This window comes from Cyanistes caeruleus, chromosome 2 (genome assembly GCF_971803275.1).
Source record: "Cyanistes caeruleus chromosome 2, bCyaCae1.hap1.1, whole genome shotgun sequence".
Taxonomy (NCBI): Eukaryota; Metazoa; Chordata; class Aves; order Passeriformes; family Paridae; genus Cyanistes; species Cyanistes caeruleus.
The window spans coordinates 56,609,789-56,637,473 of NC_141702.1; the positions used below are offsets into that span (position 1 = coordinate 56,609,789).

General features: G+C 39.0%; 2 protein-coding genes across 13 annotated transcripts in view; one reads left to right on the forward strand and one right to left on the reverse strand.

Moving 5' to 3' along the window:
- The window catches only part of AHI1 (Abelson helper integration site 1), a 90,954-nt gene extending 85,908 nt beyond the window's left edge, over nucleotides 1-5,046 (reverse strand). For 3 of the 9 annotated variants that reach the window (XR_015283231.1, XM_023924586.2, XM_086877171.1), the window contains exons 1-2: nucleotides 4,915-5,046; nucleotides 312-383 (exon numbers count right to left, since the gene is read on the reverse strand). Coding sequence is in view for 7 of the 9 variants with exons in the window: in XM_023924586.2 (XP_023780354.2) it covers nucleotides 312-321 (10 nt within the window). In the remaining 2 variants the exon portion in view is untranslated. Of the gene's footprint in view, nucleotides 1-311; nucleotides 384-2,536; nucleotides 2,573-3,755; nucleotides 3,937-4,175; nucleotides 4,256-4,836 lie in introns of those variants that run through there. The other 6 variants (XM_086877167.1, XM_086877168.1, XM_086877166.1 and 3 more) reach the window with 6 other exon arrangements.
- LOC111927697 (plasminogen-like) overlaps nucleotides 5,047-27,685 on the forward strand; it is a 37,728-nt gene continuing 15,089 nt past the window's right edge. The window contains exons 1-4 of one of the 4 annotated variants that reach the window (XM_086877172.1): nucleotides 5,047-5,241; nucleotides 6,915-7,117; nucleotides 22,604-22,739; nucleotides 24,835-24,941. In XM_086877172.1, the coding sequence (XP_086733298.1) occupies nucleotides 6,991-7,117; nucleotides 22,604-22,739; nucleotides 24,835-24,941 (370 nt within the window). In that variant the 5' untranslated portion in view covers nucleotides 5,047-5,241; nucleotides 6,915-6,990. Of the gene's footprint in view, nucleotides 5,242-6,914; nucleotides 7,118-19,337; nucleotides 19,550-22,603; nucleotides 22,740-24,834; nucleotides 24,942-27,685 lie in introns of those variants that run through there. The other 3 variants (XM_086877173.1, XM_086877175.1, XM_086877174.1) reach the window with 3 other exon arrangements.

A 27,685-nucleotide genomic window follows, 5' to 3' on the forward strand; every position in this document is an offset into this window, starting at 1 on the left:
ACCTGGCACAACACCGAGAACTTCCGTTGAATCCTCAGCTACAGCATAATTACCACTGTCATGACAACTTTTATAAATTTAAATTATTGAATAATAATATTGAATTAGATATATATATATATATGATATTGAATAATAATACTGAATTTAAATAAAAAAAATAACACCATTTGCAAAATCAGCTATAGTCATGAACTCAAAAAGGAGCCAATGGAGCATTAACGATTTATATAGGACAGAAATAATTTCTATCATTTGCACCTAGTTCTTACTATAAAATATGTACTAGAAATCAAACAAAGCATCCTTACCTGCTCGCATTTTCAGTCCTCAGTTAGAAGTGGCTCAACACAACAGCTGCTTCTTCCTCAGAATTCAACATTCTATTTAAAGTATTTAATAACTGTCATTAACATAAGTGGTCCATAGACTTCAAGTTAATTAAATCTATGCTAATTAGCATTAGGAATGAGTACATTTTATTTAGAAATAAGTATTTCCCTATTTGACTAAAGTATTAGAAATTTTCTGCTATCAAATCCCAGCTCCGATACTTATTATTTGACAGGTAAATAAAAAACATTACAGCAATTTAATTAGTTATATTTCTGGGTAGTAGCCAAATAATTCAGGACTGTAGTCCTCCAATTTTCCAAAAATTCCTCCAAATCAAATCCTCCAAAACAGTTTATTTAAATAATAATGACCCATAAAACCATTTATGTTGAAGCCTTTCAAATCAGATTCCTCTCCTGAAAGCATCACTGAGGAAGCCAGATGATAGTTTTCAATGCAAAGGTTAGTATCTGCCAGCAAATCTAACGTTATTACAAATCTCTAAATATTTATGTTTATATAAAGCATTTGTAATTGTTATAAAGCAGACAAGCAACTACATGAAACTCATTTCTCTCAAGAAAAAAACTGTTAGGCCCTCCTGGTCATGGAGAAAAGCCTGCAAACGCAATCCAAACAAAGCTTAAAGGCAAATAAAAGTATTACACAGGTTTATCTTTTCATCAAAAAAATTCAGGATGTTCTACAAAAAAACTTCAATACAAAGAGATGTTTTATAAACAGTGGAACTAATGAAGTTCCTATGAAGGTGTGATGTTCCCCTTAGCCTTCCATGCAAGGAGCTCTAGTACCTACGTCCTCCACAGCCCACCAGGTATCCGCTCCAAGTTCTCCCCAGGTTACACTTCCTGTTAGACACCAGTAACTCAAACTCACTGCACACCCAGACTACACCGATCCTAACAAATTAAGACATAGCATTAAGCACTGCCAGGATGTGTGGTTGCACTATTCTCACACCATTTTGGTCCAAGCCACCTAACACTCACCCAGACTATGCCTGCATACAGTTCAGGAGTTATTATGGATTACTATAAATAAGCAGTTTGCATGCAGCTACTCTGATTTGAGGCTGAGAGAGCTGATTAGCAGTGAAGTGAGCCAAACATAGCGCTTGGCCTCAGCATCAGAATTCTCTCCTGGGCACGCACATTTCACCAGCACAGGAAGGAGCTGAGGCTATAGTTGGGTCCCCCAGTATCTGCATCACCCTACTCTCTCATCTCTTGCACAGCATTACTTGCACAGGCCTGTTACTTTCAGGTCCTTTTACATTCACTACTTACAGTGCTTTGGTCTGCGGGCTATCAGAACTAAACCAAATGAAGGAAAAAAAGGCAAAGTGTTCAGGTTGGTTTGGGATTGTAGATGAGCCAATTAGTCAGATGCCCAGAGGAATTAGTTTGCTTCCTTTATGTATATGCCTTTAGCATTTATACTAAGTATCCAACAACCTATGGATGTTTCAAAAGAGCAAGGGCGGCCAAATGGACCTCACTGGCAGTAAGAAAATGTTTAGTTTTGCGATATGCTTGAAATGACACTGATGAGGTTGCAATATTTGCACTACCTAAACATGTTCTTACTCCTACAGCAAAGTCTCACTGTCACAACTAAACCAGTAACTGTTAAAAATAGCACTTCTTACTATAAATTAAAAGAGAAAATACCATTGAAAAATAAAACTGTTTTTGCAATTTATACTTGGCTAAACCAAGCGGGCATTTTAAAAGTACTGCAGTTATTAAGTGCTGCTTTGCAAGTGGCCAATTCACAATTGACTAGAAAACACATAATTTAGAAGAGCAGAAAAATAAATAAATTCAAAAAATAGAGTAGATTCTGTCACTTTAATCATTGACTGAGGATCACAGAAACATGGAAAAGTACCTTATAATAAGCTGATGATTTCAACAAGCCCTCAAAAACTAATTAGAAACAAGAAACAAAATACTGAAGGGCTCTTAAATTTAAAGCAAAAAATATGAGAGACAATATAGTACACAAAAGCAAAATTAAATAAGTGCATACCCATTCTAAGAATGGAAATAAGTTTCTGGTCAAAGGATAAATAAATTAGTACACAAAAAAAACCCAACAAAAAACAACCAACCTATAGGTTGATTAAAATATCAATTTTGCAGATAGGTTTTGATTTTAATGGAACCAAACATCTTACCAAAGGCTAGGCTCGCTTTGTGTCTACAAGCACTCTCTGTAAAATGAAGAATTAGCAAAGTTCACCAATGAGTGCATCACTGTTTGTTTATTTATTCAGTATTTACCCTGTTGTGGCAATAAAACTAAGAGATAAAGGCCTCTAAAGACAGTGCAATTGTTTAATAGGCATTTCCAATTTAGAACTTCATGGTCTTTGACATGGTGCATTAAAGCAGCTATCATGCTTGTGTAAATATAGATCATTAATCAACAAGGATAAGAACAAGGCTGTTTACTTAGTGTAATCTCACCTAAGGAGAGAATTAATCATAAATCAAAGTTGAGCAACCAGCATGCCCCAATCTGAGCAAGCTCAGTTATCATTAATTTTGTAAAACATGGGTTTTGCCTGATCAGATTGGATCTTTTCCATGCGAGTAAATATAAGAAAATCCAAGACTGACAAAAGCACATACTTGTAACAGTGACATAGTCCAGCCACCAGGAATAAACAGCAAAACAAATTCATAAAGCTCAAACTTCCAATTACTATACTTCCCTGAAAATAATCTAGTTTGCTCTTTTCTGAGTATTTTACAATACTCATTGAGTTGCTATATTCTACATCTGTAACACAGGGATTCTCTATGCTAAACATGCCACAATGGTCACTTTTATTGACCACTAATAAAAGATAAATCAAACCCATACTACAATGAGCAGAACATACAGAATTTGCACTGTGCAATGTGAAGTGAAAAATTTCCTACCTAAAACTAGGTAAAAACTTCCTACCTGGGAAACTGACCTGACAAAATAGTTGAACACTTAGGATTTTTCTGAACTAAATTCCTCTTTTTTAATTTTTTTTCGCAATAAGTGAGCATAAACTTCTGTGGCTGAAAACAAGTAGAACATCACACCTTGTTTATTTCTCATCTTCTATTTCATAGAGGGATATCTTGGGTTTTACTAGTATGTTTCTAACTGAGCTATATGTAGGGATCATTACCCTGAGGTGTGAAAGAGCTTTAGCTCAGAATTATACAACAAAATTACACTGAGATGAATCTGTTCCTCTTCACTATTGACAAATCTGGTATCAAAAAACAATGTAGTTTTATTAATGAAAATTCAGTATTTAAGTCCAGAAAACTAACAGACCAGGTAAATTATGTAAAAACTAATAAAAGTGCAGTAGTTTTCTACAGGTTTAGATGTGCCAGTAAAAACCTTACGCTCATAGTAATAAAAAAGATGTTTTAAAAAGCTGGCGCTACCCTCAGTTTTCCAGTAGTAACATATCAGAAAGTTTTTGCTTCATAGGAATTGTCAGGTTGGGGTTTTTAACCCAGAAATTTGTCACCTTTCATCAAAAGAAACTTGCAGACTCTGATGGCAAAATTACAGACTTCAGTTCTATGGAAGGAAATATAGAAGACTTTTATTGTTTATGAAGTTTTATGTTTCTGCTTTATCTTAGATGCTAATTATGACAATGCATTCCCAGCAGAAGTATTTCCATACAAATAGCACGGATATTTCGACGCCCTAAGTATTTCCATTTCCAATGTGACATTCTGCTTTGCCTGGAAGAACAGTGGTAGATTTAAAAGGTATAAAGGGACATTCCGACCACACACCAAACCTGGACTAACCGATGGAATTATACAAGGAGGATGTGAAGCGCATCCAGATGCACATCCCCGGTTTGGAGCCCAGGGTGCCAGGCATGGAGAAGCACTGTATGTTCACTACAGTTGCCCACACGTGTCACCCCGGTGAGCTACAAAGCTCGTGAGGAGCCGGGGCGGGGGGGAACCAACACCGATCTGGGGATTAGGGCTTCCCGCAGCTCTGCCCCGTGCCGCCGTGCCGGGACGAGACCGCGGCTCGCCCTAGGCCGTCTGTTCCGCCCGCCCGGCAGAGTCACCGCGGGGCTCCTGGCGGTCCCGCCGGCTGCGTCCCCCGCTCCCGCTGCCTGCCGGAGCCTGCCCGCGCACCCCGGCCCGCGCTGGCCGCCGCCCAGCCCGCTCCCGTTCCCGCTCCCGCCCCCACGTCCCGCTCCCGTTCCCCAGCCCAGTCCCGCTCCCGTTCCCGCTCCCGCCCCCACGTCCCGCTCCCGTTCCCCAGCCCAGTCCCGCTCCCGCTCCCCGCCGGCGCGCGCCAAGGCCCGCGGTCCCGGCGCGGCCCCCGAGCTGCTGCGGCCGTGCCCACCGCCAGGCTGAGCCCCCCGCCCCGGGGCGGGAAGGGGAGCCGGGGGAGGGAACAGCGGCGGGGAGGCGTTATCCAGCCCTACCCGCCCCCGGAGCCGCGCACCGGGACGAGCGGAGGGCACAGGCCCGACAGGGCCCGGCCCGGGGCGCGGCCCCGCTCCCCGCCGAGGGCATCACTCACGTCGGCCCCGTCCGCTCCCGTGGCGGCTGCTGCGGCCGCCCCGCCTCCCCCGCTGCCCTCCGCCAGTGGGCTCTTCCTTGGCCCCCTCCGCTCCCCCCTCCGCAGCGCCGCGTGCGTGGTTCCGCCCAAAACAATCCCGGCTCCCAAGGAAACGGCGCGCGCCGCGCAGGCGCGGGGGGGAGCGCGGGGGGGGGGGGGGGGGGGAAAACAAACAAACACAACCCCCCAAACGAACAAAAAATAAACAAAAATAAAAAGGCGATGAAACGCATTAGAAACAGGAGCCCTTCCGACTTCGTGGTGCATTGGAGAAGAAAAGTGTGGAAAGTACGTATTAGCTCTCGGAGTTCAGACTAACAAAAGTTGCTTGCGGAAGAATAAAGTCTCTGGGTAATGGGCTCTGTTGGGCCCATTTCTGTTGAGGAAAAGTGACAGGCGTCTGGGATGCAAGTGTTTGGAATGCACACAAGGTTTCTGCAAATAGCAGCACAAATGGATGTCCTCGAGCTATGCAGATACTGGAGAAACTTTTATTTGTTGCCTGATTGAGTAGTTGATTTAAGCAGTGTTTTGGGGGATTTTATTTTTCCCCACTTAGGGATAATTACCTAATAAGCACATTTGTCATTGAAAAACTGTATATTCATTTCTTCTGTGGAAAAAAATTGATTAAAATTGTAGGTGTTGAAGGTCCTTCATGCACTAGAAGGTTTGAGAAATCAGTGCAAGGTTTTCAATGAACATAGCTAGTTTTTTCAGAGGTGGGGTAAAATCAGCCTTCAGATGACAGCAATTTGCACAAGCTAGAGGTGAGCAAATGTTTGTGATCCTGAGTTCGTGACATAGTTCCCAAGCATTGCATCCTTCAAAATCTGCCAATGAATTACACTGGCTTCCAAAAGAATGTACTTTCTGAAACCTGGCTTCCCTGTTCCTCATGTGTTATTAGTGGCAGATGCTACTATCTCTCTTTGTACTTACCTTTCCTCTGCTTTCTCAAATGATTGTGTGCACTCAACTGATAGGCAAGGGTATTTCTTTTTTTCATAAGGCAAGTGTCTTGGGTTGCCTTGGCATAATACAAACAAAAACCAACTCCTCAGTATTCTTGTGCTACTCTTTATTCTTAGTGTATCTCCATTCTTTTATCTCTTTGTCCTTCACAGTACCGTAAACTCCATGAAATAATGGCCTTGAACAACCTTGTCTCACTTTCAGGTTGGCACCTTGCATTGAACAAGAGATTGGACCAGAAATCCAGATATTCATTCCTAATTAACTTCCTGGCAGCTGAGAGGCTCTGTTATGGCAAACTCAAAACCAGTCATTTTTAATCATTAACATAGAAAGCAGATTTGATATTGTCTAATTTGACCAGAAGTAATGGGCTATAAAGCCTTCTAAATAAGCCTGGCACGAGACATCAGGTTTTCTATTACTACTAATTTCCAGAAACACTTGTTTCGAAAGAATGTCTTCAAGATTTCTGTGACCATTACACCTTTGACAAACACGAGGTATTTGTGCCATCTGAGATCTATAAGCAAGTAGTGGTCAGGCCTGTTTTCCATGTCAGGGGAGAATAAATCTGACCTCTGTAGCTGACTTGTTTAGTTGGGTTTTTAGGGAGTAGAGACAGATGACAATACTGCAGTTCTTATTAACAATAGATAAAACAAGTAAGTCTGTGGTAAATTTATGACTTTCATCCTGGACTAGTTAAAAATCATTATTCTGGAGTTAAGAATGTTTCATACAGAAAGCTACTGTAAGCCAAACTAAGGTGACGTGCAGATGTAAAAAAGACTTTTTTGCCTCGTGTTACCTCTTACAAGGTCCTATGTCTTGCAGTTCTGATGTACGTCGCATAGTGCAAAACGTGACCTGCTGATGTTAAGCAGTTCTTGAGGCTTCTAATCACACTTTTATTAGAACTAAAGATGTTACAATGTATGTTGCTGTGTCAGTGTCATGAGTATTTTTTTCCCATTTCCTGACAGTGAATTTTTTTTTTTAAATATTTGGACTTTATTCATTATTGCAAAAGCAGTGCAAGTCAGGAGCATCACCTAAAGAATGCAGGGGAACCTATACAGCCCCCAAAATGACAGGATGAGTTTTGTCTGTACTTTGATGGCCTGTGGAACAGAACAAAGAAAAGAAAGCATACTCCAAACACAGAACATCCTATTCCTAAGCAGAGGTAAGTGTGCAATTCCTATTCCGCTAGAAGGAGAAAAGCAGCACTTTTGAAAACGAACATGTATGCATGGAGTTCTTCAATGGCTTCAAAAGCATATGCTCACTTTGTTCACCTGATTTTTCAGATGCAGGGGATTGTACAGAGAAAGCTTTCCATTATTTCACATTTGGGATGTGTGGGAAGTAGAAAGGGACACAAACTAAGGGGGCATATTGTAGATTACAGGTAAATAGTTTGTAGATACCATATGCATTCTGAAAATCTTGCAGGAATCACAGGATAATGAAGAATGGATCAAAATTCTTGTCTGAGCCTAACTTTCAACAAAAGGTAAAATCTGTCACAAGCAGGGACAGCCTCGAGGTGTCACTAAAGTGCACAAAATAGAAACAAGATCTGGGGTTGGAAAACTCAGAGAGCACTAAAGGTGCAGTGATATTTTGGCAGAAGTTAGTTGTTTAACTGATCAGTGGGCTATTTTCTCTTGATAGCAAAATATAATCAGGTTTCTGGTATTTGGCATTCTGAGTAAATGATTATTTGACATAAGTTGAAGCTTTAGTTGGGGCAACTGAAAGAAGAATTTTACATATATTGATAAGAAAAAGAAGTGTCAAAAAGTTAAAGTCAATAATTAATATCTTTAATAATTAGAGAAAAATTGTACAAGATATTCTGCATCCTGAGATTATTGCATCTTGCATGATAAATTTCTAGTGCTTTGAAAGCAATTGATAAAGACTAACTACAGTGGAAAGCTGGTGTGCCCCAAATATGTGGATATTGGTAGTAGAAATGCCTGTATGTGTTTATTTGGCAGTCTAAATTTATGTGGCTGCTTCTCAGAGATCTGAAAGTCTTTGAACTCAAAACATTTCCCTGGCAGCTTAGTCCTTGACTTGTCTCCTAGTCCTGAAGCGAGTGCCCTTATGGGGCAAGTAAGCAGTCCTTTCTCAGAAGAGAGTTTAAGAATGTTCTTTATCCTCATTGACTTTGTTGAGTCCCATTTACCTTCTCAAAGTTTTCTCCAAAGTATGTACAAGAGCAATTGTGACCACAGATTTTATTTTTGTTGTGTATTATCAACTTTTTGTGGGTAGCAGTTCTCACAAAGCTAAAATTATGTATTTAAAAAAGAGGTTTTTCCACAATCTACTACAGTTTTCACTTGTAGGCCAAAAACAAAAAAAAAAAATCTTTCATTGACATTCAGCAAAACATTTAAAGAAACCTAGTTTATTTTTTCTTTTTTGAACAAAGGTATGTATTCTATCACCATCTGTTAAAACCAGGTGGGGCAGTGTTCTTTATCTCTTCCATGACCCATCCCTCATAACTCCAGGGGGATATCTCTTGTTAATGGGCCAGTGAGTCTCACTGCATGACTGATTAAATTACATCATCCCATGGTGATTAAATTACATCATCCCATCAACCCATCCCTGCTCCAGCCTGGGGGAGGAGCCAAGCATTCCTACCTGGATGTAATCTGAGAGTTGGAACAGCGCAGGGGGCCTTTCTCCACTGGATTCCCAGAGGAAAACCGGACCCATCTAGACCACCAATAGACCTTCATAAGAAAACTACACCCTTCTATAGGATCATTGCTTCAATAGATCCACATCTGTCACTGCAGGAGGACTGCAGTCACCATTTAATTTGACTGCTATCAACACCCTGACCAACAGGGTGTCAAATTATATTCTGATTCTGTCAGTGATTTGGTTTTCTGGGGTTTTTGGTTTTGTTTTTTGTTTGTGGGGTTTTTTTTTTGTTTTTTTTTTTGGGTTTTTTTGTGCTACTGCATTTTTATTTAAATTTTCCTAGTAAAGAACTGTTATTCCTATTCCCATATCTTTGCCTGAGAGCCCCTTGATTTCAAGATTATAATTTTGAAGAGGGGGGGAGTTAACATTTTTCCATTTCAAGAGAAATTCCTGCCTTCCTTAGTAGACACCTGTCTTTGCAAACCAAGACAAGGACTTTAAAATGTTTTGAGGAAATCAACTCTTAATCATCATATTAATGGAGAGACTTGAAGCAAGTCTGGAGTTATAAAGTGGCACAATCCTAGGCATCTGGTATTAACAGGGAATGTAAGGCTCCTAAGTCTTTAATAAATAATTTTGTTTTTCATTTTAAATGGGATGAAGTTATTAGGAGAGTTACATGAACAGTCGCTCGTATTTCAATATGTTCACTGTACTAGAATGTGTATTTATTTTGGAACATGAAGAAAAGAAGGTAAACAAATGGTATTTCACTGCCAGAAAACTGTGTTTCAGAAGCCACAGGTTCAAATTGAGTGTCCAGACAATGAAATCATGAGCCCTCTGAAGAAAAAATTTATTGTGTTTTCAGTATTAGTGTTTCTTGAGCAATATCTTCTAGGTATAGCTAGATCTCTACTGATGCTTTCCTGTCCTCAGAGCGAGAATGCAAAGTCTTTCTGAAAGCAGGTTATCGTTTGGGAAACCCTAATGTTCTCAGAAAACTTCGGATACTTTGCCACAGGATGGCAGTGTAACTACACACGACATTAAGTCTAGTTTTTGTGACGTCTTCTGGAAGCGTTGGCTATTTGAACTAGAATTTGTCTGTAACTAAGTGCAGCATTGTTGCTTTTTAACTTTTCAAAATCCAGTTGTTTGCCTTGTATGGTTAGTGCATCTTTGCATATGTTTTAATTAAATAATTTTCTTTCTGTGCTGTTTATTAGCTATGCAATAAATTTTAATTGAGTAACAGATCGCCTGAATATCCCTATGTATCCCATGGTTAAACTATTTTATTTGTAGGCTAATTCCCACAATATTTTTTTCAGAAAAATATTTATTCTTTGAAATGTACTTCTTTTGTTTTAGAATGTAATTGTTGATGTGGTTAATCAGATTTCTTTCTTCTAAAGGGTGGATTTTTTAATCAAGTCAGTTTGGAGACTTTGAAGTCCTTCCACATGTTCTTATATCTCTTTTTTTTCAAAGTCTTCAATCCTATCTTTTTAAGCATTTTTGTTTATCTCTCTGGGATCTTTTATTTTTCAGTATTTTATTAAAGTTCATTTCTTTCCCTGCTTCCACTGACTTATTCAATAAGTATGGCTATTGTCAGCAAACAAGTGGCCATTTTTTAACTTGGGAAATACTTTAATAGTTCTATTGCAAATATGGTGTTCACACATCTTGTTCACAGTCTAGCATTAAAAATCAACCCTGTGGTGCCCTGCTGCCCAGCTTTACTTCACCTGTGCTGAGGGTTGAGAATACCCAGTTGTCTTTGAATGGCTTTTGCTGCAGCAGGAGGCAATTCCTCATTCCTGCAGCTTCCAGCAGTGATGCTGTTATCTGTCCTCATTCAGTCCCAACTCCCGCAAGCACACTTGGCCTTGCTGAGCTATATGCAAGGGATGCCTTTCCCACCCCTTTTGCCAGACCCACCTTTTTAATATTCCACTGTAAAATCAAAGGATTCTTCTTTGCTTGTGCATCCATAGAATACGGAAAAAAAAAAAAAGAGAACAAAACCTGTTCCTAACTCTGAGTTTCACCATAGAGCTTCCAGAGGTTGATGTACTTTCTTCCCCTTCTTGTGTCATTTAGAGACAAAATTGATGTTCTGAAAATAAACATAAGAATAATCACTCTAATGTTTGTGTAAATCATCAGCATTGTTAAGAAGTGCTTTTCTCTAGCATACACAGTAATTATTTCCTTTCCTCTCACCTTTTTCTTCTCCTCTCTTGCCTTGCAATTTTTCCTTTTTTTTTTTTTTTTTTTGTTCAGCTTGTCACATGGTGGCAGCTGCTTCCTATCTTCTGGTGATCACAGCAAAAAAAAAAATATTACTGGCTAGATTTCTTCTGAAGTCTATTAGGATTGGAAAATCAACACACCATTTTTGCATTTAAGCAGTGGGAAAGAGTCCTGCTATGTCATGCAGCTTGGTCACAAAATCAGCATGGGAGGAGGAGCAGAGACAGAATCCCACATCCAAATAAACTATATTTTGGGAAAATTTAAGTTTGGTTTCACAAAATCTTGCTTGTCTGGAAAACATCACATGTTTGAAAGAGTTCAAATCAATGTAAATCTAGGCTAACTCTCCTGCAGGGAAATGGAGAAAGAAGCACCCACAGGTTAGTCAAGCCTCCCAGAGCCATGGAATCAGGCCTGGATGCCTCCCAGAGCCATGGAAAAGAACTGTCACTGGAGGTGTCAGGAAATTCTGGGTTAGTCCTTCAAGCAGTATTGCAACGACCAAAGGAAATTGAGTGGGGTGTGTTCCAGCAGAAACAAAAAATCAACAGAAACACACCTGACCCCTAGACTCCCAGTCAGTAACCAAAGCTAATTCCAGAATTTTTAGCTGTTGTTCTAGTTTTCAGTTGATCACTTAAAAACATACCACTTCCAAACAAAATATGTGTTGACCTACATATGAAAGAAATGTACACCTGCCCAATAGAAATGGACCTCTAAATCTGAACAAGGATATCTATATTTTTAATATAGATATATATATTGATATAAAGTATATTATAAATCTATATCTAGTATTTAGGTATTTTATTATTGCTATAATGAACCCAACAGAGACCAGGCTCTGCAAAAACTCATTTTGGGATTTTTAAAAGAGCTACAGCTAAAAACAATAGAATATCTGCAGACTCTTTGCTTACTCCTTAATAATCTTCATCAATGATTTATGGCTTCCATTCTGTCACATTCATCAATTTCTTTTGTTTGAATAGCACTTCTATGACATTCTTTCTAGATAGCACCTTTTTCTTAGATTCCTTCCAAGTCCTGAATATTGTTCCTGTCTCCAAGCTCCTGCTCTCCTATTCAGTCTGTTCTTAGTTCTGTATCCCCACCACAGCCATAAGAAGAAGCTACTTTTTCAAAGCATGTGGCCCTTAGTGTGGAGTTTCTCCCACTACCACAGACCCCTGTACTCTCACCCAGGGATGCTGGAAATGGTGGTGGCTTTCCTCCACTTTTTCCTATGTGATCATTTGAGCAGGCTGTTACTGGGGACTGTGCTTCAGCCTACAGCCACTTCTGCAGCCTGCTGTTACCATTTCCCTCACTAATCAACCAGTGGGACAAGGTCAGAGAAAAACCTGAAATGTGAACTCAAAACCAGCCCCCGTTGCTCAGGTGTAATGCTCAGTATGTCTCTCCCTACTTGTCCTGTTGTGCTACAGCCCCAAAGACTTTTCTTGAGCTTCATGCTCAGTAAATTTGGACACTTTCAGAACCTGTTGAGCACATTTCCCAGAGCACACAAAAGGCTTGCTGCCATCTGGCACTTGCTTTCTATCCCCCACGTACTGTTGTTGGCTTTGAAAGTTCTGCCAATAGTGCTGTTCTTTAAAAAAACATTGGCACCAATTCCCTCTAATAACTGGCCAGACCCAAAAATTGTTACTGTTCCTTTTGGTTCCTGTGAGACATTCTGCAGGTCCTGTGGGCACCGTGTAATGGAAATTTCTGGTATTTGATACTGTCTTTTGCTAGCAGATGCTGAACTGTGCCTGCTGGGGACCTGCCCCCCTAGGTGATGCTGTTGCCTGCAGAGGCCTTGCACAGTGTGCCTGGAAGGCACAGATCACAGCAGAACAGAGGTGCAGCGTACTCCCCAGGGAACCCAACAACCCCCTGCCTTTGTCACTGAAATGCTGCTGCTGCTTCATGTAAACCAAAGGCTACTGCTCTTGATTTTAAAGTTTAAAAAAGGCTACTCTTCTCAGACACTTTTGACACTGCAACTCTCAGTTACCAAATCTAACCAAATCTCTTTGGTTAGATTTGGGGTGACTTCTCAGAATAACACTTTTCATGTTATTAAGCATTACATTTGGAAATGAGGTTTGTTTTCCAGAAATCTGTCTGACTCATTAACAGCCCATGTTCTTGCTGTAGGATGTTCTCAGGAGGTAAAGACTGTCATGCCTTCACTTTGCCATATTCTGTGAATCTTCTTTGACTCGATTCCACAGTTATTTGAGCCTTTTCTATGTGTCTTTTTTTGACTTGGGATATTTTTTTGGCTTTTGTGAGAATACAGTCCAGGTATCTTGCATTATTTTCTCATCTGAGAAAACAGTTACAGTTTTCCTGTTCTCTAGCAGCATGGGAATTCTTGATTTACTGTTAGTCATCTGTCCTAATTCAGGCACCTATTTAGGTGATACTTCTGGCAAGATTTACTGCATTTTCCAGTCTTTGATGTGCCTAAATAATAAATCTTTTTTTATATTTACAGTTGAATACTAGGACTGTGTCATTACTACTAGGACTGTGTAAATACATTGTAAATATATGTAGGAACTTGGATGCTGATTCTGATGATAACAGCAGCACTTTGTCATGGGATATGATTCTGCATCCTTGGCACACAGGTACCATCCTCCTCATTTCATCTCTCTGGGTCTGCTTTGGTGATCTGTATGTCTTTATTCTGTCACGTTTTCAAATGTAGTACCACTGGATATTTTTTGTTTTCCTCTATCTTAACCTTGTAGACAAGTCCAACAATCCAAAGCTTTCTGTGTGCTAGAAAATAATTATTTTTTTTCAAGAAGGTATCTTACACAAGATGTCAGAAGACTGTTGGGTAGTTTGTGACTAGGAAAGTTGTTGCAGTGTTTGAAAAACAAGTTTTGAAAAAGTTATTAAGATAATTCCAGTTGCTGACAGCATCATCTGTTTAAATTTTTACCCCACTTCCATTGCCCTTGCACCCCACTGTTTGTGATGACTCATATTTCTGCATTTTCTATGCCAAAAATACAGTCTTTGGGACACACGGCACATGTAAACGGCATATCTTATAGAAATTTACTTTGAATTAAAATATAATAGGAGCAAATGATAAAGCCTATCAGCAAATTTTGCATGATTTCTCATGCAAAATTTCCTGATTTCAACTTTGGAGCTTACATGAGAGTCAGGAAAAAGAGAACCAAGCAATTTTTCCAATGTTGTCTTCAGCAAATGCAAGTTGTGGAATATAATGACAAGATCTTTTTGCATAGGGACATAAAAACTATTAAAGAATGGAGGAACTTTGTACAACATCTATTGAACTGTCAAAAACACTTTTATTAACTGCTTGTAAAAAAAGATGTTATAGTAGGTTGTATTCACACACAAGCACTGACACATATGCATGCTCACACACACATGAAATTTGTTAAAATATTAAGCTAAACCTGAAGGTAATATTCTCACTTTGCTGACATATTGTTTAAAATCTCTCTGACTCAAATGTCTTGAACTGATCCCATTCCAAACAACCCTGAATGGAATATTAACATCATTTTCTACCTTATCCTTTTAAGACTTACTTTTGATAAGATTAAACTGTTTAGAACATCCCTCTTTTATGCAAGTTAATGAGCCAAGAATGGGCATGGAAATAAACCTACATGTAAGTGACAAGCAGAAAATGCACTTGGAAATTTCAATATACACTTTGTGTAGAAAATGGAGGTGGCTTGTCCCTCTTTTCTGAAGCTGTCATAGATGTAAGGAACTATAAACATTTATCTTAATTCAATGACATTTCTAGACAGTTGATTTCATCAATAGCTGGAACCATCAGTTAGGAAAACACTTCAGCACTGATCATTATATACAACTGCCTAAGTGTGTAGAAAAAGACCAGAACAGCACCTTACAAATAGCAGGCATTTGCAGGGGTCTTTGGAAACACTTGGACAACTGTTTGGTAAAATGAAAAATTTCTCCACACAGCCTCTCCTCTGCTTTTCTAACCAGAAGTGGAATAATCGTTACGCTTCTTTTCTTCATTTTCTCATCTACATTCTGCTGCCAAATTGCCCTTACCCTCATCCAAGGACTTCCCAGTAACTCTAAACATTTTGAAGAGGTGGTCAAAGGGTTAAGTTGCACCATGAGGTGTCAGAGGAAGGGCTGATAAGAGTTCAACCACCCTCCCTCTGCATGGGCTCCAGAAGACAGCTAACAGCTGAGTCCTGTGACTTGGAACAGCAGAGACAGGAACTGCTCGCCTCCTAAACACAAAGAAGTGCAGAAATGACCTGGCATGCACCAGTCTTTGAGGAGCCTGAATACAAAAAGATTCTCACTTTCTTGCAGACTCTTCCAAGAGGAACAGAACTAGAAAGAAAATCAGACATATGGGTTTCATTTCAGGCCCTATTATGTGCTGCTTCTCTGTGTTTTGCAGCCCCATATGTAAAGAGTGGGTAGCACTCTTTAGGCAGGGTCATGACAGCAGTACAGCAGGAGAACAACTAACTCAAAGGACAAGTTTGGGTGCAGGACAGGTGCTCCCCCTGACAGAAACATGGAGCAGGCTACAGCACATCACCACAGCAGTTTTGCTGAACTTGCTTCCCAAAGCAGTGCTAGTGCTGGATGTTACATGCTGGGATACTCAAGCAGGACTCAAAGCTGCACAAACCCTCTGCTGTCCACAATTCCTTAGCTTAGCTGTGGTTTCTCTGATGTTCTCTATCTAGGAAATGAAGAATGATTTTACCCTCTTTTCTAGCAGCAACATGATGCAGTTGTCCCTCATGTGCAAAGACTTGTAGCACACTGTGTGCTAAGTGCTGGCTGTCAGATTCTCTATGGCTTTGATGCTCTCCACAGCTCTGTTAAATGCAGTTGCATGGTCCCTGTATTTCCAGATTATTTTTCAGCAGTGCAGAAACCTCACTAATTAATTCTTTAGTTCTTTCTGCTATAAAGGTAACATTCAGTTTGCTCATTTCTAGATTCTCATTTGTCCGACTTTGTTCTGCTGGTTTCTTACATTTGGCAGCAGCCAGAACAAATGCACAATTCAGAGACGGAGGCTTTCACTACTGGAAAAACATCCTCTCTGTATCTCCTTACTGTAATTTTCCTTACCTTGGTTCCATTAGAATCTGTGGCCAGAAATAAGTTCAGAGACAAGTTCATCTACCAGATCTTCTGCCCTCTGTGTTCTTTCATCTGCAGAGCAAGGACAGAATTTATTTTTAACTTGGCTACCTTTCCTCCTCCTGAACTCCTCCTCCCTACCTTACTTTCAGCAGCATCTGCTGTTAGAAACCATCCACATTATCCATCTGGGGCTGCTGCCCAAAGTTCCCTCTGGCTCTGTGGATCAGGGCTATATACATCTTACTCTTACATGTTTTCTGGTGGTGTTTGAAAAGAAAGTAAAAATACCTTCATTGTTTCCCAGCTGCTCATGGCTCTATGTCATGGCATTAGTCTTTGGAGCAATTGCATGAACTCCTTTACTTCATGCTCATCCTAGTCTTGTGGATGTGCAATGCCTTAGAGATGCCTTTTGAAATTTTCCCTTCCTTTGAAGATATTTAAAGATAACTAAATCTTTCCTTTGGTTCTTTCCTCTTAGCAAGTAAGTGATATCTCAAGTGTCTGTTTTCTGACATTTTCTGATTCTGAAATTTAGAGAATTTATGTTTAAGGAAATTTATTTTTAAAATTTGTGCTCTGTGTTCTGACATTTTTTGCAATTTCTTTTCTGGGGGTATTTTTCTGAACTTACAGTACACCCAATTTCAAGGGTCATCTTCTATTTAAAAAGCCTCCTACTGTTGTTTATATTTTAACCATTGTGCTAACTAATGTACCCTGACTCTGAAATAAGATCTGATAAACTTCCACCTATGGGTGGGCCTCACAATGATCAAATAAATGAGAACAAACACCACAAGACCAGAACTGGGGAGAGATTTAGATACTGTGTGCATCTGTGAGGGAAAAGAGGAAAGAAGGAAAGGCACAAAAGGATAAATCAACAGTTTACAAGAGATCCTCTCAAACACAATGCCTTGACAGGTCACATCCTTGTCACAAGACAACAGTGAGGAGTGCCAGTGTGGTAGATGAAAGACACCTTTGTTTTGTTGTTTTCTTGTGGAAAACTTACAGAATGAATGTTTTTGACAGTTGACAATGCTGACAATATTCTCAAGTCCAGTTTTTCAGGATCAGATCCATTTAGACAGAAATTAATAAGATTTCTTCAAATCTGCATTGCCATCTTTGAATGAAATGACAATATGGGTGTTCTTTTCTTTTCTTTCTTCAGAGCATTCACACCAATGTAGGTACATTTTAATCAGACTTGAGACAATTAGACTGGGAGAAGAACCAGAGCCAAACCCAAAAGTGGCAACAACTATAGACTATAAAGAAGGAGTTTAGATTGTGAGGGAGTATATATGGATCTTTAACATGAGGAAAGCCTGCAAAAGAGTTTGCTTACCTGATGCATGCAGATTTTCCCAGACTATCCTGGACATGTGTTAACAAACCTTTGGCCGCCAGAATTAGCTTCTTTGGTTTTGAAAACCAGTAGGAAAAGCAAATCTGATTAAAATCTCTAACACATAGGATTTAACGATGAGTTCTACAAACTCACTTAAGACTCACAGTCTTTCAAACCTCTCTGTGCATCAGAAACAGCTGCACTCACCCATTTATGCAGCTTTATTTCTTAGATTCTTACCACCAGATGTGCACCACAACAGTTAACCCAGTGACTACCTGAGTGGAAATGTGGGATACAGAAAAAGAGGGAAGGTGCCAAAGATGCTGGAGAGGGTAGGGCTGAGCAGAAAACAAATTTTGCATTGGAGTAAGGAAAAGACCCACTATCTAGTAATATCTGACTGGAAGAAGGCACAAAGATTGGTGAGCAGATGTTGTTTGTAGCCAGGGAGTATGGGGCTATAGAGCAGGAGAGACAGAAACCAGGATCTGGAGCTAGAATTGAAAATGAGGTTAAGATTGTTAAAAATGTGGAACCAAACCAGACTTGAATAGCTCTCGAAAGCCTGCTTGCTAGTAAAACCTGCTTGGTGTTCTGTTCCTTTGTTTTACCCTCCTTTCCCAATGAGTAACTGTTCCTAAAACCTGATAAGCCTGATCCCACATATTATTGCGTTATATCAAACCCATTCTCCCTGTCACCCTTCAAATGTTTCCCTGAGCTGAGTCCAGCTCCAATTGGCTCCTCTCCTTGGCCCATCTGCTTTGTTTCTCTGGATAAACATCAGTGATATCCCAAGCCTCTGCAGATATCCCATGCTTTGTTGTTGTCCACAAGTTGCATTAAAACAGATTCAAGCACAGAAAACAGGAGAAAAATAGCACAGAACCACAAGCAGGATCAGCTTTAAATTTTTCACTTTAATTTTTTTTATTGATTTAATAATCAATAAAATATAAACTAATCTTGTTCTCATGTTAGAATGCCTCTCTCACATATTTACTCCTGCACACCTAGCTTTATCCCAAGCCCTCAGTACAGTGTAACTTCTCCTTAATGCAGGGAGAATGACGTAGAATTGGACAGCCTCATTAGTTTTTAGAAGCAAGTCATGATTCTGTAAACTTTTGGCCTTCAGTTGCAGAAACTTGAATTGCATGATCCAGCAATGTCCATTCAAGTCTGTTCTCCCCATCCAGTATTCATCCTGCTCCTGCCTCTGGTGAGTCACTAGCACAGTTGATTCAATAAATCGTTTGGAAGCAACACCAGAGAGTTAACTTTTCCAAGGTAAAGGCTGCTTGGGAAATGCAAAGTGAGCTGATGTTGAAATCAGGATAGCACACAGATGAACAAAGTCTGACACCCTCACTAGATGAGTTTGTGCATATGCAGTGTGAGGTGAAATGTCTGGTAAGGAAGAGCACTAAATTGCTACCTATGATTCTTAAACATAATTTAAGGTTTATAGTTTACCTCTTAAATCTAAAGTTTAAATGAAATTAAAATTAAGTCCTACTCCCAAATAGAAGAAAAAAATAAAGAAAAAAAATAAAGAAAACTCTGGGTCAAGGAGACAGCAGAAAAGAAATTCTTTAATAAAGAAGTAAAGTTAAACTATTTTACAGAGATAATATTATCTGAATCTTATAATCGTGCTTACCATGAGATTAAATAGAAGTTGCTCTTATAAATCAATACAGATAGGCAGGGTGGAAATTACTATTGGGACTCTAATGTCAAGAGAAATTCAGATCCTGCCTGGACACATGATTTCCCATGCTTTCCAGCAATATTATTCCTGCCTTTTCTCTAGTAGAGAAAGACCTAACCATTTGAGAACAAAATATATCCTGCAAAACAAGAAAGTGCCTTTTCATTTAATAGCATCCAGTAGAAATGATTGAATCTGATTTGGTAATCCATCCAATTCAAGGTTGTTTGAACGGCCACACCACGACAAGGGGGGAGCAGCATGGGAGAATGATTAACTTAATCCTCCTGCCTTGTTTGTTTGATGCTGCCTCACTCCAGTGCGAGTCAATAAAACTTTGAGCACCGACACACACAACTTCCAGCACCCTCCAAGCTGGCCCAAAATGGGGATTAGCAGAGCTGCCTTTCTCTTTCTCTTCTTTCTCATCTCAGGTAAGAGTCCTTTGCCTTCCCAGGACGATGATGGCTTTGGGGCTTGCTAGACAGCAAGAGCTGCTGCTGAGTAAAATGAGAGCTGTTGTTGCTCCAGGGTTGTGTTCATTAGAGACACCAGAAAAGAAGCAGCTTTGGTGTCTGCATGGGCAACTGATGGTTCCCAGGAAACATTTCCTATGGCCAGAGACAGGGACATCCTTGGGACGCAGCCTGGCAGAGGCTTGTACAAAGGCATGGCTCCCTCTGGTTTCAGCAGCCTTTTATCTTAGGTTTGGGGATTTTTTTTCTGTGTTATTGACAGCTTCTGTGATCCTTATTCTGATTGCTTTAAAGTTTGTTCATGCTTGTGCAAAACAGAATCACAAAGGAAAGGAAAGTTTGTTCTACACAGTGCAGTTTCAGTCTTTTTCATAACCACATTCTTAACAGTGAATTTTTCATTCCTTGTGATAGGAAGACGAAATCTGATCAGCATTAGTTTCTGCAATATTTTTGGTATGAAAAGATGTTTTTGTGGAAGGTGATACAAAAATTTTGGAGCACACAAGAACTGAATTGTGCTCTTTATATATACATATTTTGCATGTTTGCATATTCTCTGTCCTGAAAACCTTAAACTCCAATGAACTGTCAGATTATGACCATACATCTTCGTGCAGGCATCTGTATAACCTCAAAATATGTTGTGATTGCAGTAAAAAATACAGTTATGAGTGTGCTAATGCATATATAAATCTGCAATAAAAAAACCAAACATTTTACATGTGCAGTTTTAAAACATAAGAAGTGGTAACAGCTAGGAAAATATATAGAATTAGCTGGAATTTAGCTGGAAATATTAGAGACATGCCCCAGCATTAAAAAAAAATAAAAATCTGTTATTTAATGCTAAGAATTTTTCTCTTAGTTTAAATTTTAGTTTCTAAGCTTTGTTTTTGAAAAAGAACAGCCTCAGTAAAATCAAGTACCATTCACAATTAAGTAAGAATTTTATATGGGGGAGAAAAATATTCAATTTGGGTTTTTATCCAAAATACTATACTTTGTTTTGCAAATCTTTTATCAAATGGTATTAAACATTTACATTTCTGAATAAGATAGTAATACATCTTTCTGAGACTGTAAAACACCATAGATATAGGGAAAATGGTAGCATGAAAATTTACTTATTTTTTATTCAGATTGCATATTTTCCTTTTTTTTTTTTTTTTTTAAATATTATGCCCTGACATGTAACTATGAAAGAAAAGGGGAAAATATTTTTATGACCCAAATCAATTATGACCCTGTCAATATTTTTAAAATCAAATGTTATCATAATAATGATAATGCAAAATGTCAAAACAGAACAGAATTAAGTTTGCATGGAAGCTGTACAATACTAGGAATTCTTTACTTGTTTTTCTTTTCCTTTTGGAGAGCATTGCAGCATCCCTGTGATATTGTCTTAACCTAGTTTAATGTTTTGTCTCAAAACTCATTTCTTCTCAATGTTTTTGTTTTGAAATAGCTAGTGGAAATTTCATTGGACTCTTTTTCACTTATTCTTTTGTTTTCCAGCAGCTATCCTTTTTTTCCATACTGTTAAAGTAACTGTCAACCCTTAGGGATGAGCTCTTCCCTTTCCTAAGTACAAAAAAACCCCCTGCAGTAAGTTCTATGCTTTTGCAATTGTATGAGAGGAAGCATAATTTGGCTTTTATCCCTGTTTTACCTGCTTCAACTTGTAGATGCAAAATGATCTGTAAGAAAATACCCAATTGCAGGCTGAAGGAATTAAATAGTGGGACACGTATGATCCTGCTTCCCAGCAAAGAGCATTACTCAGGAAAGGGAGCAGCTGTTGCCTTTCTCAGCTGGAAAGACATCACTGAACAACCCAAGGGAGCTCCCTCTGACAGGCCGTGGGTCTGAGTGGGACAAGGAGGTTTTTGTCCCTCCTGCTGGCATTGGGCCATGGCTGAGACAGACAGGGGTCAGAGAAAGTGAAGAAGTTCCTCTCTGCAGCACAGCTGTTATTCCTGAGATTCCAGTCATGGTCTGGTTCATCCCTTGCCTGCCTTTTATTCAGCAATTTCGTAAGGCCAGGCACAAAAACACAGAGCAGGACTGAGATGTCCTGCAGTGACCAGGGGCCAGGGTGTCTGCTTGGGGTTGAAACCCTACATAACAGGTTCCTCCCGGAGCCAAATGTTCATCAGAAGAGTCATATGCTCCACTGATAAAGAAACTGTAAAAATCACAGGACTCATGCAAATCCATGAAAGTCACTGTGCTATGCACTAATTCTGCGATTGCAGAGCCATAACAGGAAAATACTGAATGCCAAAGTCCTTTGCAAGGAGAACTGTTCTTGAGCACTCTTTGAGTTTACCATTAAACATAGCTGTACATTTTGGTATTCTATATATTTGACATGCAGCTGTAGCCAGGAGGTTGTTAGGTGATTTTATTTACCATTTTAGTGTCTTGTGTTAATTCATTGCAATGAACTGCTACCTTGATTATTAAGTAAGTTCAGTACTGGGGTTATTAGAAAAATGACAAACTGAACATCTGACAACCCCAGTGACTGAGGGTGGTTTTTTTCTTTTAAGAGTAGGAGCCTTTGAAAGGAGGTGATTGATAAAGCTGAAGTCATTCCATGTGACTAGATGGACAGCAATGGACAAATGTTTCACATCTTTCTTGAATCCCATTTATCTGAGTTGTCCAAAGTACACATGGGCACTATTTTCTTTCTGAAACATCTCACTTCTTTTTGCTCCTTGGGTTGTCTTCTGTGCTCCCATTCCTTTATATATGGATTTGTGTTATCACTGTTCAAGCCTTTTCTCTGTCCTACCTGACCCTGGGTTTTCAGTGATGCTGCCTTTTAACATACCAGGGAGGCATTTTAGATTTACCCATATTTTGTCAACATTAACCCAATTATTCCAGCAATTACATGGTGGTGTCACATGACTAGGTAACAAAGAATTTAACATGAGAGCTTGAAATAAATCCAAGCATCATTACCATTTTCACTCCTTTCTCTCTTTTTTCTTTTAGTGCAAGGAAGCATCCTAGATGGCTATGTGAGAACAGAGGGAGCTTGGTTGCTCAACCCAATGAAGCAAGTTTATAGAGCAAATAGTGAAGAAGAATGTGCGGAGAAATGTGAAAATGAAGATAAGTTTGCTTGCAGGTAGGTTCCACTGGTTCCCAAATATATCTTTCATTTCAGGTGATGGAACAATATGCCTTTTTATCGGCAGTCTGAACTTTCAGGGGTTTCCTTTATGACTATGTGGGGGTTTGAGGTTTCCTGGAAAAACAATGTGTAGAAACAGAATGCCTGGAACTTAAAGATGAAGACTGAAGAGATAGAGAAATTAAGAAAGTTATGTTGAATTTTTACTGAAAAACATTATGATATCTTGATGTACAGCTTGACATGCTGCAAAACAACTTGACATGGTTTTATCAAGACTCTTGCACTCCTTCTGCAACAAGGAGTCATAATTAATTTCTTGGAAATTTAGGACAGCAATAATGGCATTGCTTTTTTCATTTCATCAGCTATCTTGCAGATAAATCCACTATCTGGAATTTTACTATAATTTAGACTTAGGTAACTTCTATTTACTTTGAGAAGAAGATGGCCACCTAAACCTTAATGACTCTAAACTCTTCTTTCAGCCCTTCTTTTGCTGCACTTGCCTTAACCAGGCTCAAGGGGCTAGAAAACATGAAAGGTGTTGATGAGCCTGTATCACTGTTCTCTGCTCAGCCTTCTGCCCCACTGGAGTCTGTTGCTCTGAGCCTAAGGATCTCCTGTGCCAAAGCCTTGCAGCCCATTGAGCTCCAGCAGGAAACTGGGGCAGTGAGGAGAGATGTCCATTACTGCAGTGGGAGGCAGTCCACACTTGGGTTTTCTGTTCCAAACTACCACTTCTGCAGCACACCTTTTTGAACTCAACAGAGTGATTGTCTGCAGTGCTGTTTCATGCACTTGGTTCTCCTTACTGCATTTATTCAAGGCAGGGATTCACTGGAGCTTCTTAATTGTGTTTTGTAGCTTTGTGTTTTATCTCAAAAGAGAAAATGAAACTTATTTTAAAAAGGTCTAACCCTGAAGGATGACAGGGGTCTGCTGACTGAATGAAATACCACCAATTCCTTTTGATCCAGCTTCACTCTGAGAACCACAAAGAAGGCAGAGCTGCAGTAGCACATGGTTCAGGAGAGTAGGGAGGAAGGCAGAGAGGGCAAGTGTGTATATTCAGATTATATATTTACAGTTTATAGGGAATTAATGCTCCCTTTTGAGGCATATTCAGACACAGTATCATCCCCTTGCTTCTGCCCCAGGGTCTAAGCCTGCCATCACTTGGCACTGGAATGACATCAGGTTAATGCCTCCTTAATTAATTATGTGAGATCTGTTACAATCAAGCAAGAACAGGTGCTATATGGCAGGAAGTATTTGAGGAAAGAAAGATAAGTGTAAGTTACAGCTTAAGACCTGTCCAGCACTGCAGCATCCTCACATTAATGCTTCAGACCAGTCTGTCCAGATCAATACTTCAGACTTGCTATCCCACCTTAGAGCTGGATTGGGCCATGCTCCTTCGTTACTTCCCTACTTAGAAATTTAACATTTCTGACAGCTTTATTGGCTTAACTGGTATGGATCTACCCACTGAATGCCATGCTGCTATTGCTGTTTTTGGTTCAGAAAAGCCAGCTGTAGGAATTACTTAGCCTGTCAGAAGGTTTCCTTAGATGCTGTCCTAAGGCTACACCATCTGCTTCAGTTTCGCAATTTACAGCCTAGGCACTTGCTGAAAAGACAAAGGGCTATGACTTATAAGGTGTGTACTCTCAGAAGGGTTGCCACCAGATAATTTAAGGTCCTGGACTAACACAGCTGCTTGCTGTGTTATGTCTCATTCCTTGAATGACCGCTAATAGTTTTGAAATAAGGTCAAGGTGTCTTGTGTATATATCCCCTTCAACATGGTCTCTTGAAGCTCTGGCAGGTTATAAATCTATCCCTTGTTATAATTTGTTCTTGTAGCTCCATTTCAACCTAAGTTTGGTATGAACACTTAGAAGTGAAAATCACCACTGAAAATGTGAGCTGCAATACTCAGTAATTTGAAAATATTTCTGTCTTCGGTATCACTGAACTGTAGTGTTTGATAAAATGACAACTGAATGCTCGAAAGTGTTTTCAGGAAAATAAGCATATAATCACTATTGTTTATTACATTGCTCTCTCCTTTTAATTTCAACAGGGCCTTCTTATTTACCAGTAAAGACCAACAGTGTTTAACACTGACTGAGAACACCAAAACAGCAATGATATTCAGAAGAGCAAATGCAGTCCTTTACGAAAAAAGAAGTAAGTTTATATATTTTTTATATTATTAGACTGTGGTTGAGATAAAAATTACATATTTTCATAATATTTGTATATTGTTGTAAGATGTTCATACTCTTCAGTTAATTAATTTGGTGACATTTTTATCCTATTCTTATTTTTATAGTGTAATTCACTAACATGGTGAATTTTTTTGTTCCCCTTTTGTACATATTTTATTTATGAATATTTTTGTTATAGGTGAGGATTATTTGACAGAAATGATCTCTAATTCTTTCTGAAAATAAGAAGTGTGTCTCTGAGAAATGGCAGCTACCCAATGCTTTTATCCTGTTTCAAAAATTATCACTTTATGCCAGATGCAAGGAAACAATTGGATTTTAAGACTATTTTTTAATTACATTATTGAACATGGAGCCCTTGCTATATACAGAGAAGAAGGAATGTGGTTTATTTTTAATGAAACATAAATTTCTTTGTGCTGTTCCCAGACTTTAGTAATATATAAGGGAGAAAAGATCTCCTTAGGGATCATTCAGATATAAGATAATGTGGTGAACTCTGAACAGAACTATTTCTGTTCTGTGTTAAATAACTTAATGAACATTGTGTTTGACCATTTGCTTATTTGTAACTTTGAAAAAAATATTAATACATTTGAAAATATTCAGAAATTGGAAGCGATATTATCTCAAGGCTTTGGTCTCCTCCAACAAAGAAAGGTTCAGCAAAAGCTAAAATGAACCAGGTTCTCAGCTGCTGAAAACCATCAAGTGGTTTTGATGGGCCAATTTTTAAGCAAAAGGCAATAATCTCAATAACTTGACAGTAAATACCCATGAGCTCCAGAGAACTGCATCTTCTCTGTTGAGCTGCCCTTATCCCTCCCTGTGGGATAAGACAATGCTGTGTGTATAGCAGCTACAGGGAGATTTTAGATAGTAGTTCAACAGCTTTAGCTGGATTGCAGCCAAACATCTAAATGAGATTTTGTTCAGGCACTGTGAATATAAGGAAATAATTTTTCACAGAAGGGTGGGTAAGTCCTGGGCCACATTGTCCAGAGAGGCTGTGGAGCCCTCACCCTTGCAGATATTGACTGGACACAATTCTGAGCAGCCTCACCCTCCTTAGAACCTGAATGTGCTGTTTCTGGGGCTATGGACCAAAGACAGCTGAGGGTCCTTTTCAACCTATATATTTTCTGAAGCTTATGGCCAGCTGCATTTTTTCCGTAGGTAATCCAATATTTAGAAGGTTGTCTCTTTCATTATAAACAGAAGCAGGTGGGAATTTCCATAAATCACAATTAAATAACGCTAAGAAACCTTCTGCAGTTCCTATTTAGAGGGAAAACTGAGTGGATCAATTAACAAGTAATAAATCTTAATGACTGAATGAGTAAGTTATATATAAATAATCATATTGATTTTGCTTACTGTGTTCATGAGCTAGATTGCGATTTTGGTTTATTTTTGAGACATCCCTTGGATTTACTGAGGTTAGAACCTGGTCCTGCAATACTCACTGGGGATTTGTTACTGCATATTTTGAGGCCATAGACATGTGTTTTAGTTTTATGAAATACCAGAACCATACAGTGAAAAGTGTGAAAAACTATCGTTTGACAAAACCAAAATTTCCAAAAATTTGCACTTCTGCCTACAGAAACCAAAGGATGGACCTTGGTATCATAAATATCAAAAACACAACCTGCTGTATATGTGTCAGATGGTGTCTGTGTTGCTCATCTTTTTATTTGCAGTATTTTTTTCAGTTGAAACAATTACTTGATGAGACCTAGTTGCTATTTATCATTGTGTTCAATGCAAAGGATGACAATTACTATAAAACTGACACTTTCAGAAGTTGTTGTTTCTATAGTATGTGCTATAAAAGAGAAAGTTAATCTTCTCTGGCTTACAGTAAAAGTAACAAGAATTAAAGCTGCATTTGGGAATTGTTACCTACATATCTGTTTGTAAATAGTTAACCCAAGGGACATGGGTTGAGTTTGGGGATCAAAGTTAGTCATTTGTCATCAGAAAGGAAAAGCCCTAAAGGTTATATAAACGGTCAAAAGTTTACACAAACAAGAAGAGTCAGCACTTGACTGATTCAGTGTTCAGTAATTGAGGGGTTTAATGTTATTTTATTGCAAAATTGTTTGAGAGATCCAAAAGGCTTCCAGCTAAAGTTTTTAGAGTAAACTTGCCTCTAAATATACATTGAAATGAAAGCATGGCCAAAGGTGCATCTATAAATTCAGGTCTAAACTATCAGCCCACTAAACTATCAGCCCTGAACCATACTTTGGATTCAAATATTAGTTCTTTTCACTTTGGGCAAGACAGGTCTGTGTAAAATGGCATTATTTCTCCAGAATTCTGTTAATCTTCTGCTTGTATGTCAGCTTTGTTACAACTTTGGTGCTGAGAAAAACTGTTGCAAAACTGGGTTTCTACAAATATTAGGTTTGGACACTCACACTGAGACAAAACAGGTCACAACCTAAAAGAGAGATTGCTTCCCTAGGGAAACGGTAAATTAGTTTCCTACTCAGTTTTCTGAGCCAGAAGACATGTTCCTTGACAGTGACTCTCCCTACACTGCAGCTGTCTTGTCTTCAGCTGAATTCAGGTGATTGTCTTAGAAGATTTGATTTTAATCACTGTGCATCACTATCATAATCTCATAGAAGGTAAGAAAATGTGTTTCTGTTTTGTTATAGTATCTATTTAAATGTTCAAAGCATATTTTGTTAT